This window comes from Podarcis liolepis (assembly GCF_965112155.1).
Source record: "Podarcis liolepis genome assembly, chromosome: 8".
Taxonomy (NCBI): Eukaryota; Metazoa; Chordata; class Lepidosauria; order Squamata; family Lacertidae; genus Podarcis; species Podarcis liolepis.
Genome location: NC_139560.1, coordinates 51,671,683 through 51,684,411, shown reverse-complemented (window position 1 = coordinate 51,684,411; position 12,729 = coordinate 51,671,683). Strand labels below are relative to the sequence as shown.

Below are 12,729 nucleotides of genomic sequence, written 5' to 3'. Positions count from 1 at the left end.
GTGGAGCTGAAATAGCAAGATAAAAAATGTTGTCACTGATAATGTACGATTTGCCCAATGGTATCAACCGATAATGGTAACAAATATTTACTCTTAGCAAGCAGGGCAACTGTTCATTATAACAACTGCAACATGGCTTGTTTATTTGAGGTGATGGAATCAATGATTTCTGAATGCAAAGACGCTAATTTTGACTCTGTTTTCCTGCAAATGACAATCTGGTTCAATAGGTTTGGAAATTTAGGCTATTTTGTTTCTTTGAAAACACAACCAAGTGTTCCCATAATCAATCTGTTACTATCTCAAAGAATCAACAATTCAGCACATGAACTTGTCACAATCTTGCGGTCACGGCAACTATAATACATCACTTGAGTGATGCCTATGATGTTTGTGGGCTGGAAGGAAATAGGTTTTTGTATTGAAGGATGTGTTCAAATATAGAATGATATACTTTTCACCTTGGAGAACAAAGGAAGGGCAGAATACTTTATACATTATTCTTTTTTCCCCCCTTATGGAAACTTTATTTAACCTTTGCATTTTCAATTCCAGAAGCCATTTGCATTAGCCTACGACTTTAGTGCTTATCTCCTCCCAATCAATACAAAATCAAGTGGCATAATTGTAGGACATTAGAAAATCAACAAGCTCAACAGGCTTGTGTTAAGTGATGTGTATTTGCTGCTGCAGCTAATACATTTCCTGCCCTTCAGAGACAAGGCAGGGGGATTTCAACCTTACTAATTGAATGGAATGTCTTGCACGCAATTTTGTTGCATTGCTTTCAAAGGCAGCCAATAATATTTGGTGCTAAGCATATTGTTTGCCATTGTTTGCTTTTAGGTTATTCAGACCATCAGTGCAGTGGACAAAGACAATTCTGTGGAGGAACATCATTTCTTCTACTATTTGAATGAGGAGGCCACAAACAGCTCTGGTTTTGCAGTCAAAGATAATCAAAGTAGGTATTGTGTGCACAGCCCTTGAAATATTTCTGCAAAGAATTAATGCTCAATTTGCCACTTTAATTATGAAACTTTCACTAGACCTGTTCAGACATTCACCTTCATGTGTTCTCAGAAATTGTGGAGGGAGGAACTAGTTGTGCATACCCTGTTTGTGCTGACTGCAGCCTTAGATCTTGAATCTAAAGATGGAATTTTCATGTGTTCATTTGAATGAACTTAGAATGAACTTAGAAAGCCCTTAGAAGCCTTTATGCAGCTGGAAACCCTGAGCAATTGTGGTTCCTGTTCACACAGAAAATTCTAAACACGTTCAGCTGAATGTGCAAAGTTTCTCCCTGCTGACCTTCCCACTCAGTTGCAATAGTAAGAGCCAGTGTGGTGTAGTGGTTAAGAGCAGTAGACTTGTAATCTGGTGAACTGGGTTTGTGTCTCCACTCCTCCACATGCAGCTGCTGGGTGACCTTGGGCTAGTCACACTTCTTTGAAGTCTCTCAGCCCCACTCACCTCACAGAGTGTTTGTTGTGGGAGGGAGGAAGGGAAAGGAGATTGTTAGGTGCTTTGGGACTCCTTCGGGTAGTGATAAAGTGGGATATCAAATCCAAACTCTTCTCTTCTTCTACAATCGAGGGTGGAGATTTTTTTCACATGTAGACACTGGGGGGTGGGGGCAGTGCATGTGGTCCTCTCTCCATATGTTCTGAGAACTCTTGAAAGCTAACATCTGAGCAAGTCTATTGTTCATCCGGTAAATAGTACAAATTGTGGTATATAGCTGAGAACCACTGTGGGCCACACGACGGCTTAATTTTCAGGATTTAGAATGCCAGGCTCAGCTATGAACATCAATGATGTCATTCTCTTTTATTACCTCACAGGAATATTAATGAGATTAACTTGCTGTCTGTAAATTTCTTGCTGATATGGCTGGATAGTTATCCAATGAATAAAAACATACCACATACATAATTATATCCTAGTGTTTAGAACCTGGGCTGGTGTCTTCATCTAAAACGAATCTGCAGCATACTCTCACAGTTAATCATGTCAAAGTTGTCAGGAACAGTCCCTTTCAGTCATTCTGGTTTTGCTTTTACACCTGGATAATCAAGTGGTGTCTGTGCTTTGCTGTCCCTTTGGTCAGCTGAGGCTGCTGTACCAGCAGTGCACATACCTTAGGAAATTAAACCTGGTCTGTGTAATGCACTCCACATGGTATTACCTCTGTAGCTGTTGGTGAATACTAGCAAATAGGGTCACTTTGCACCAATACATCTGTACTATGTACCAGTTTGCTTACAGGCACAATTCGTAGAGATGGTGTTTACCGTTAAAGTCCTAAACAGCTAAGCCCAAGACAATTTAGGGAGCATCGCATCCCTTATTATCCTGCCCATTTCCTTTGATTAGAAGAAGTGTCTCCTCTGGTAGAGGCATAGTCAGTGAGGATACAGCCTTCTCCAGACTGGTCCCATAATATGAAAAACCAATGAAGTGTAGTTCAATACTGTCCCACCCCACACTTGCTGCTTTTTGCAAGGCATCAAAGAAAGTTTTATTCTAGCAGTCTTTTAATTTTTGAAATAGGCAACACTTTTATGATTTTTTAAAAAAACAACTGATGATGCTGTCTCTTTGAGGTTTTTAATGTAATTATAATTTTTATACGTTGCAAACTGTCCTGAGAGATGTATTTACACTAGAAGTATGGTGTATAAACACACTAAAAACAACACCACTCACATATATATATATATTAAAATGAATAAGGATGTTTGTGATCATTGGTTATTTCATGTGTTGAGCAGAATAACTATAGAGTGTTGGAGCCATTTCCTTTTTTAAAATGTGTTTTTACTGAGCTGTTGTAAAGCACAATACTGAAGACAGCATACTCAACAGTCAGGCACACATTCCACAAGACACAAATCTTAAATACTTGTCATCAGGCCAGGAAAGCATTGCTTTAAGAATTCCGCTATGTCTGCTGTTTCTGAAACCTTTATTAGGCAGTGATCTCATGATGTCATCCCCTCCCCAATTTAGCTATTTATAATTGAGCTACAGCTAATAAGCAAAAATTAATCTGGCATGCTTGGCTTTTATCTAATTATAAGAATGCAAATAAAATAACTCATAGATGAAATAAAATATTCTATTTAAGGTGCAGGAAGTTGATAAGTTATTGCTTCCAAGATTTTTCAGTTCCTGAATTCCTCCACCAAATGTGGAAGAAATTGGGTTTGTATTTATGGCATATCTATCATTTATCTTCTGACAAATTAATTACACCTCTTTTCCATATCTTAATGATAAAATATAGTGCTGCTTTTTGCTGAATGGGACATAGATCCCCACAAGCATTTCTACTATCATATTCAGTCTCCTCTTTTTCTTACTGTGTAGCTTGAGACCATTATAAGAGTTCTGCTGGATCAGAGCAAAGGCACATCCAGTCAAACATTCTGCTCACAGGAGGCAACCATGTGCTTTTAGGAAGCCTGCAGGCAGGACCTGAGTACAACAGTGTTCTTCTCAGTTGTGATTCCTAGGAACTGATACTCAGAGGCATATTGCCTCAAACAGTGGAGACAGAACACAGCCAACATGGCCGGTAACCATTGATGGCCTCCAACTCTATGAATTTTTCTACAGTTCTTTTAAAATTGGTGGCTATCACTACCTCTTGGAGGAGCTAATGCAATTGTTTCACTATGCAACTTTCTTTTGTCTGTCTTGAATCTTCCAACATTCAGCTTCAGTGGATGGCCCTGAGTTCTACTATTAGAAAAACTTCTCTTGGCCTGCTTCTCCACACCATTACCTTAAGCCTTCCACACCCTGCTTGATCTTACCATCTGCAAGTCTCCTATCAAGGGTGGGTATATTTGCCCCCACCCAGGGACAGAATATTTTGTCCCTAATAACATTTGTGTTTAATTCTTGCCAGCTGTAGTCACCTAAGTCTGTGTAATCTCACGGAGGTAAGGGACTATAGCCAGAGTCATATAGAAATTATAAGTCCTACCAGAGTCACTATTCTTGGTGTAAAAAAAAAAAAAGCCTATTAAGCACTTACTCAAATAAGCAACTATCTGGGCAGTTGTAGCAGATTATTAGGAATTTTTGACTTCTGATTTAGAGGGGGTGGGGGAGATGACTAAGGACTAGGGTGATGCTGAATTTCATGAGGTTTCTCCTCAAGGGTCCTTCTCTGCAGCAAAAGAAACTGCATTCTGACTTAGAAAGCCTATAGAGAAGTAGCAAGGCAGATTGCAGCCTCTTTTATGCCAATAGTCCAGGGCACTGGGAGACTGCACACAGTTCAGTAGCAACATCTTCAGCTTGGTTCTGGTGGGGTTGGTGGGAATGGTAGGGTTGTTTATAGAAAGTAAGGATAGCATGAGGAGAAAGAGGAGATGTTCCTCATCTTATAGTTGTTTGTTGTTTAGTCATGTCCGACTCTTCGTGACCCCATGGACCAGAGCACTCCAGGCACTCCTGATTTCCACTGCCTCCCACAGTTTGGTCAAACTCATGTTAGTAGCTTCGAGAACACTGGCCAACCATCTCGTTCTCTGTCATCCCCTTCTTCTTGTGCCCACCATCTTTCCCAACATCAGGGTCTTTTCCAGGGAGTCTTCTCTTCTCATGAGGTGATCTCACAGTACTAGGAGTCAACCAATAAAATTGATTCAAAAGGAAGCACCGCTTCATACAATACATTCCCTCTTATGTAGAGCACCGCTGGCAGATTCTTATTCCAGCAGCTCTTTCACAGATCTGCAGATATAGTGCTCTGAAATAATAAAAACCCTCAGAACAAAATCTCAAAAGCCAATTTTATCTCTTAATAATTGCTTTCTAAATATGGCAGATTGTAGGAGTAATAACTTCCCTATTATCTCTTAAACTGCCAAACACTGGTAGTATTAGAAAAGGGAAGAGCGTGCAAGGGAGAGAGCAGGTTTTTAAAATGAAGTGAAGATTTAATATTAATAAAAGCTTCTGCTTTGTATTTAGTTCTGCTAAAACACAGTTAAAGACAAAGGCACAGTTCACAATTATTTAACTTTGTTTCTTGTTCCCCCATTACACTGTTTTCATCGATAGATGACATCATATGAATGACTTTTCTGTGCTGCGATGTTATGCAGCATTTGTATTGATCCCTTAGGCTGAGAAGGAATCGTAAAGGGGGGACACCAATCGAAACTAATCTGAGGGGAAAACCTAAGTTCAACAGCTGATGAAATTGCAGGAAAGGAGACCACTTAAAGGCAGCCTTCTGAGACTTAGAAGAAGAGCTATTTCAAATTCAACTAAAGTATACATTGCTCATATTGACTTTGCTAATTATTTGAATGTTCTGGCTAGGTGAATAAATCAATACAGCTAACTTTTGGAAAGTTCACTGTATTCTGAATAAGAAATTGCTTGGTTCAGATGCTGCCTGGCCCACAAAATATGTGGCCTTAGACTAACCACTGCCTCTCAGCCTCACACCACCCAGGTGCACATAATACGAGTCTACCTGATTGAGTTAGTACTGCAAGGGTTGCTGAGATTATGTAGGAATGATGATGATAGCGGTGCATCTGAACTATTCAGATTTTAGCCAATGTGCAGCATAATCCTAAACATAATCCTATGAGGAGGCAAGCTCCACTGATCTGAGTGGGACTAAGTTGTCCCCTTAGCATCATGATTTCCAACTTTCTTCCCCCCCACCTCTTTATCTGCACAAAATATGGCACAGTGTTTCTCATAAATAAGATATTCTAACTGAACGTCAATTGTTGGACTTGGAAACCCATAAGCAATGTCATGAAACAAAATCATCTTTTTTGTTATTATTTTTTAAAGATAATACAGCTAGAATTATCACCACACGAGGGGGATTTCATCGTCGAGAACAGTTTATTTTTACCTTACCAATCCTAATTGCTGACAACGGAAGTCCACCCCTCACCGGCACAAACACTTTGACCGTCACTGTGTGCGATTGTGACCACGAACCTAGTCTCCAGTCATGCAGATATGGAGCAATGCTCTTCTCAATGGGCATCAGTGTACAAGCTTTAGTTGCTGTTGTGGCTTGCCTACTAATAATATTAGGTAAGAAAAACAATCCTTTCTTCATTTCATATTATGTCTTCTTGGTTCCATGGATTTGTTGCCCAGAACATGGTCTGTATTACCCAAATTAAAACCTGACAGAACTCATATATGAGTCAATGGCACCCCTTTTTTAGACAGAGGACCATACAGTGGTACCTCAGGTTTTGAATGTCTCCGTTGATGAACATTTCAGTTTTTGAATGCCGTATACCCAGAAGTAAATGCTTCAGTTTTTGAACACACCTCAGAAGTTGAATGTGCCACGCAGCTTCCGCTGAGTGCAAGATCCTGAGGCCTAGCTGTTGGCTATTGAGTTTTCGGTTTTCGAACATTTCAGAAACTTCCGGAACAGATTACGTTAAAAAACCGAGGTACCACTGTATTCACTTCTGGGAAATCTCCTTAGAGCAAGATGCCAGTGGTGGACAAGGCCAGAGGCAAAAATAGCCCAGAGGAATGAATGTAACTTTTATCATTGTATAATAGGCTAGTTTCTACACACATGCACAGAAATACATCCTCACTATCCTTGTCCAGACAAGGAAGAGAGATGATTAAAGAATGCATTATAGCCAGACAGCTGGTGTACAAAGTAGAACCAGTGAGGGGTGTGGGCTGATGAGATAATGCATAGCCTGGGGAGAGTTCCAAGGTCCAGATAGACGTGCCTGGAGGAGTACACTTGACTCCCAGCCCTGAGTTTCCCTTACCCTAATTTTCAACACCTTCATGGTGATTATATTCTGGACGCAACCTGTGCTTTTGTATCTGTGATAGTACTCACTGGTACAGGGTGCCATCATCACTTTCCTTTGCTACGATGACAACGATTTTGTGCTGGTGCTTATAGCACTTTTATCAAGATATGAGTACCAACACCTCAATTTTTTAAAAAACTGAAAAAGCACCAGACACAAAACCCCATTTACAATAACTCATAGACCCCATTTATCTACCCCAGTTCTATACACATATATGTGCTCATAATACTACCATGCTCATGATCCACACTCTTCCTATCTCACCCATGAAACCAGAATCTATAAAACTGGTCACACTGCAGTAGCATCAAGATTAGTAAAAATTGTGTGTCTGTGTGTGTGTGAATTTCTCAAGTATTTCACCAGCACCACACTTTTATTTGTTTGCTTGGCAGTTTTTATTCTAGCAATTGTGGCCTTGAAGCAGCAGACAAAGCAATCCCTATTTCACAAGAAAGGAGGAGAAGCATTCAGAGAAAACATTGTGAAGTATGACGACGAAGGAGGTGGGGAACAGGACACGGAGGCTTTTGATATTTCAGCCCTGAGGAACCAAACTGTCCTCAGAGAACACAAACCTCGAAGAAATATCACAACACAGATTCAGAGCCTTTACAGGCAATCTCTGCAGGTTGGCCCCGAGAGTGCTGTTTTCCGGGAATTCATTACAATGAAGTTAGAAGAAGCCAACTCTGATCCCGATGTTCCCCCTTATGATTCCCTTCAGATATATGCTTTTGAAGGTACTGGGTCAGTGGCTGGATCACTTAGCTCCCTGGGATCAAGTTCTTCTGAACAGGATGAAAGTTATGACTATGTTCCTGAACTGGGATCTCGCTTCAAGTATGTAAGAAGCCCCTGGGGCTCTGCAAAGAGGGCAAAGCCATAGGCACTTCTAATTGTGACATTATGGGAAAGTCCAGCAGACATGACTGTGGCAATAGTTACAAAAGACTGCAACTCTCCTATTGTGTCAAAGAAAGTTGGAAATATCAACACAGATGGCAAAGCCAAGCCATTTTGAAATACAGCACAAGTCTTATTATTTAAATTGTATTTTTGGCATATGGTTGTTAGAAATATATTTGTGTACTGGCAGCATCTTGCAGAAACGATGCTAGAATAAAGGCTACCCACCTTCCCTTCAAAAATGGAAGATTCTGATATAAGCAAATTGTGAGTTGGTGCACCTGTTGTTGAGACATTATTTTCTGTGCACAGGGATATTGCATTTGAAAAGACATCCTTGCTTAAAATGATCATCTCAGATTATCAGTATGTGCTATTTTTTCCTCTTCAGAAAAAGACATTCAACATTACAAGTACAGAAAAACTTAATTTTCTTTCCGTATTCTGTGCAGTTTAAGCTTTTCAGCTATTTACAAAGTTCTGCTGGCTACAATTTAATAATCACAATCAAAAATGTATATGTATTTCATACAGTATGGAATTTTGTACAGTTTATAGTGAATACAGAAACACCTGAAATCTTGGAGAGAAAGAAAAAAACCAATGTGTTTCACTGCCAATACTAGAATTATCTAGAGAAATCTGAAACTCGGTTGTGACAGACATTTTATTTTTCACATTTTTCTCTCTCTGATACTTTCACCTACATTTCCTCAGACAAATTAATAGGTGCACATAATTTGTGATTTGTCTTTGTTGTGGCTGTACATATACTTTACTCTCAGCAAAAGTATTTATTTTGAAATAGCAAATTGAAATAAATCTAATTTATCTGCATTAAAACATAGATCTCTGTAACAGCCGATATCTATTCATAATTAAGTGTGACTTATTGTTAAACTCCTAATTAATTTTTTCACTGGCAGAACCTGAAAAAGTAAAAATATAGCAGGTTCAAGTGTGAATCAATATTCAACTTAACTATGGTAATCAAGCATGTTGCAAAAAACCAAATACTATTCACATCTGGGCATTTTCCCTTTTTATTAAGAGCTTAAAAAATGACTGATTTCCCAGCACAGATTTATTTTTTTTATTATGGAATATAAAATTAGCTGCAGCACTCAATTTTATTGTCACAGTATTAAAGATCTTTAAAATGCTAAGCTGGTGGACATAAAACTTTATGTATAACATTAGATAATAAGATAGTAAAACACTTTAATGTTAATCCAGCTCTTCAGAAAATGATCCCATTCCATTTCATCTTTCAGGAATAGAGTCAGTCTTCCAAATTAAATTCCCCTGCTGTATTTTTGTTTGCACAATCTACAGCCAGTATAAAATTGGCTCAGAACTATTATTCTCTGTCACTTTATCCATCTGGCTGATCAGCACAAAATGTAGTGATCTAAAAGCCATCAAATGCATTCAAATGGCATCCGGTGCAAAGAGAGCCCTGCCTCTTATTTATTTACCATGTTTCTATTAGGTGTTTATTTTATGGCCTCCGCGTCGTGTAATCAATTGAAACATTTCAATACCCGAAAGCTGGCATTGTGATAAGGAAAACAAGTCCATCAGCTACTTTGTTTTTAAGAACAAAAGCAAAAGAAACACCAGACAGGAAATCTCAAATGAATTACCATTGAGGCAAAAATGGAGAAGCAAAAAGCAAACGGAATTGCAAATATCAGTGTTTGTACTATTATACTTGCTTGTTAGACAGAAACAGAAACCTGAAGAGTATAGGCTAAGTGGAAAGCTGCTGGTAAAGGCACAATTTGCCTGCCATCTTAACTATAGTGTAGTAGAATTGGTAAGAGACAATATTGGTAATTTAATTCAATCTTTATTTAAAACAAAATAACCTTCACTTAAAGCGTCTCTGACAGTTTTGTACCCAGGCTTCCTCTGCAAATCCTCCACAGCCCCTTTCCGCCAATTTGTTCTATAGCTTGAGTTTCTTAGGGCCAAAATTAGTTGTTCTGTGACTGGATCTCACCAAGTAATGTTCTAGAACTTTCCTGAAGGCTGTGTAGGGTTTTGTTTTGTTTTCTCTTTTGCAGGGGGTAGAGGAGAATGAATATTCATGTGAAGGTGGAGAGAGAGAGCGAGAGCGAGAGTGAGAGAGAGAGAGAGAGAGAGAGAGATCTTTCCGCCCACATAATTTCTTCTCCTGTAAAGCATATGAAGGGAGCAAGAGAAATGAGCTATTATGCATTTTGACTAACAACGGTGTGAGGAAGTCATTTGGATAAGGAAAGTATTCAACTCTCCTTCCCCATACTGCAGTCCTGACCTAAATCCTTTTCTCAATAGTTCCTATTTGAATAATAGAACTGCATAGGTACAGTAAGAGGTAAAGGTAAAGGGACCCCTGACCATTAGGTCCAGTCGTGACAGCTTCCGGGTCATGTGGCCAGCATGACTAAGCCGCTTCTGGCAAACCAGAGCAGCGCAGGGAAACGCCGTTTACCTTCCTGCCAGAGCGGTACCTATTTATCTACTTGCACTTTGATGTGCTTTCGAACTGCTAGGTTGGCAGGAGCAGGGACCAAGCAACGGGAGCTCACCCCGTCGCGGGGATTCGAACCACCAACCTTCTAATCGGGAAGTCCTAGGCTCTGTGGTTTAACCCACAGCGCCACCCACGTCCCTATAGGTACAGTACATCTAGTCATATGTCATCTATGTCAGGGGTGAATATCCTCTGACCCTCAGGTATGTCCAACTGATCTGATGAAGAAGAAAAAAGCTCAACAACTTTGGCTCATCCTCCCTAAAAATAGCTCATCAATTTTGATGAAGCCTCCCCCCAAAAAAGCTCAACAACTATGAAGAAGTCTCCCCCCCCCAAAAAAAAAAAAAAGCTTAGCAATGGGTAGATCACTGCCAGTTTATTTATAGTGGGAGTAGATCACAGTCTCTTGGAGGTTGGACGTGGCATAGATGATGTTTGACTACAGCTTCCATGATAACTGACCATCGGTCATGCTGGTTAGGGCTGATGGGAGTTGGAGTACAAAAAAATCTGGAGAGCCTCAGTTAGCCACCTCTACTGTCCATAATATCTACTGCAGTCCCCAGACAGGACAGTTCACCAGCAACTTTAGGTCAATTCACCCAGCCTGGGGATACTAAAGAGGTAAGCTTAAGTACTGGGTAGCCACAGACTCAATCTTTGCCCCACAATGAAAGTTGCTTAGTTGCTTAAAAGGTTTCAGGGATTTCTTACTCTCTCAGCCTAATCTACCTCATTTGGTTGTTATATTAATGAAATGAAATTTTATATACAGCGGTACCTTAGGTTAAGAACTTAATTCGTTCTGGAGGTCCGTTCTTAACCTGAAACTGTTCTTAACCTGAGGCACCACTTTAGCTAATGGGACCTCCCGCTGCCACCACATGATTTCTGTTCTCATCCTGAAGTAAAGTTCTTAACCTGAGGTACTACTTCTGGTTAGGCAGAGTTTGTAACCTGAAGCGTCTGTAACCTGAAGCATCTGTAACCCAAAGTATCACTGTATGTGTGTGTGTGTAAAGTTAAAGGGACCCCTGACCATTACGTCCAGTCCCGAACAATTCTGGGGTTGCAGTGCTCATCTCGCTTTATTGGCCGAGGGAGCTGGCGTACAGCTTCCAGGTTATGTGGCCAGCATGACAAAGCCGCTTCTGGCAAAAAAGAGCAGCGCATGGAAATGCCATTTACCTTCCCACCGGAGCGGTACCTATTTACTTGCACTTTGTGCTTTCGAGCTGCTAGGTTGGCAGGAGCAGGGACTGAGCAACAGGAGCTCACCCTGTCACGGGGATTCAAACCACCGATCTTCGACAATCCCTAGGCTCTGTGCTTTAACCCACAGTGCCACCCACATCCCATATATATATATATATATATATATGCAGGTTTTGGTGTCCTCGGGTGTCTTCCCGTGTAAAAGTTGGGGTGTCTAGGCGACGTTTCGACGAGGTCTCACTCGTCATCTTCAGGCTGGTGCTTTCGGCTTCTTGTTACTGGAACAGAGCAGGATCTCAGTGTTTGAGTTCCTATAAATACTGTTGAGGGGGTGTGGTGTATAGCCTCCGCAAATATATATATATATATATATTAGCCTCCGCAAATATAAATATATATATATATATATATATATTTGCACTTTCTGCTTTCGAGCTGCTAGGTTGGCAGGAGCAGGGACTGAGCAACAGGAGCTCACCCTGTCACGGGGATTCAAACCACCGATCTTCGACAATCCCTAGGCTCTGTGCTTTAACCCACAGTGCCACCCACATCCCATATATATATATATATATATATATGCAGGTTTTGGTGTCTTCGGGTGTCTTCCCGTGTAAGAGTTGGGGTGTCTAGGCGACGTTTCGACGAGGTCTCACTCGTCATCTTCAGGCTGGTGCTTTCGGCTTCTTGTTACTGGAAGATGACGAGTGAGACCTCGTCGAAACGTCGCCTAGACACCCCAACTCTTACACGGGAAGACATCCGAAGACACCAAAACCTGCATTCCTGTACCCGTGAAAATCTACGAAAGCATATATATATATATATATATATATATGGCTTGAGGACATTTTCTGGGCTGTCTTGGAAAGCCAGAATGTAGGACATAACAGCATGTGTACACCTTCTGCCTTTAGGGATCTGATGAAATATGAAATTCAGTGGATTTGATATTTGAAAGCACAGGCTATGCTGTTCTCCCTTTAGCTGGAGGATATAGAATAACAGCGCACAAAACTCCATATAACATGGTACTTTGAGTTTTCAGGGCATGCGTCCTCTTTTATGTGGAGGTGTCAAAGTAAAAGCAATGGACACTACAGTTTGAGAGTTTCCTCACTACACTTCGTTAAATTACTTTTATGTGGTGTAGCACCAAGGAGTTCCTGAAGTTTTACAGATCTCCTTAAAAGTGAAGAATGAAACTTTGTCTCGGAGATACATAACTGG

The 12,729-nt window shown here is 40.4% G+C and overlaps 1 protein-coding gene across 7 annotated transcripts in view; it reads left to right on the top strand.

Annotated features, from left to right (window-relative positions):
• Positions 1-12,729, top strand: part of LOC310713745 (cadherin-19-like) — a 71,518-nt gene that overhangs the window by 56,148 nt on the left and 2,641 nt on the right. For 6 of the 7 annotated variants that reach the window (XM_083518227.1, XM_083518223.1, XM_083518225.1 and 3 more), the window contains 3 exons: positions 847-964; positions 5,836-6,087; positions 7,247-8,607. In XM_083518227.1, coding sequence (XP_083374353.1) covers positions 847-964; positions 5,836-6,087; positions 7,247-7,740 — 864 coding nt within the window. In that variant the 3' untranslated portion in view covers positions 7,741-8,607. Of the gene's footprint in view, positions 1-846; positions 965-5,835; positions 6,088-7,246; positions 8,608-12,729 lie in introns of those variants that run through there. The other variant, XM_083518229.1, reaches the window with a different exon arrangement.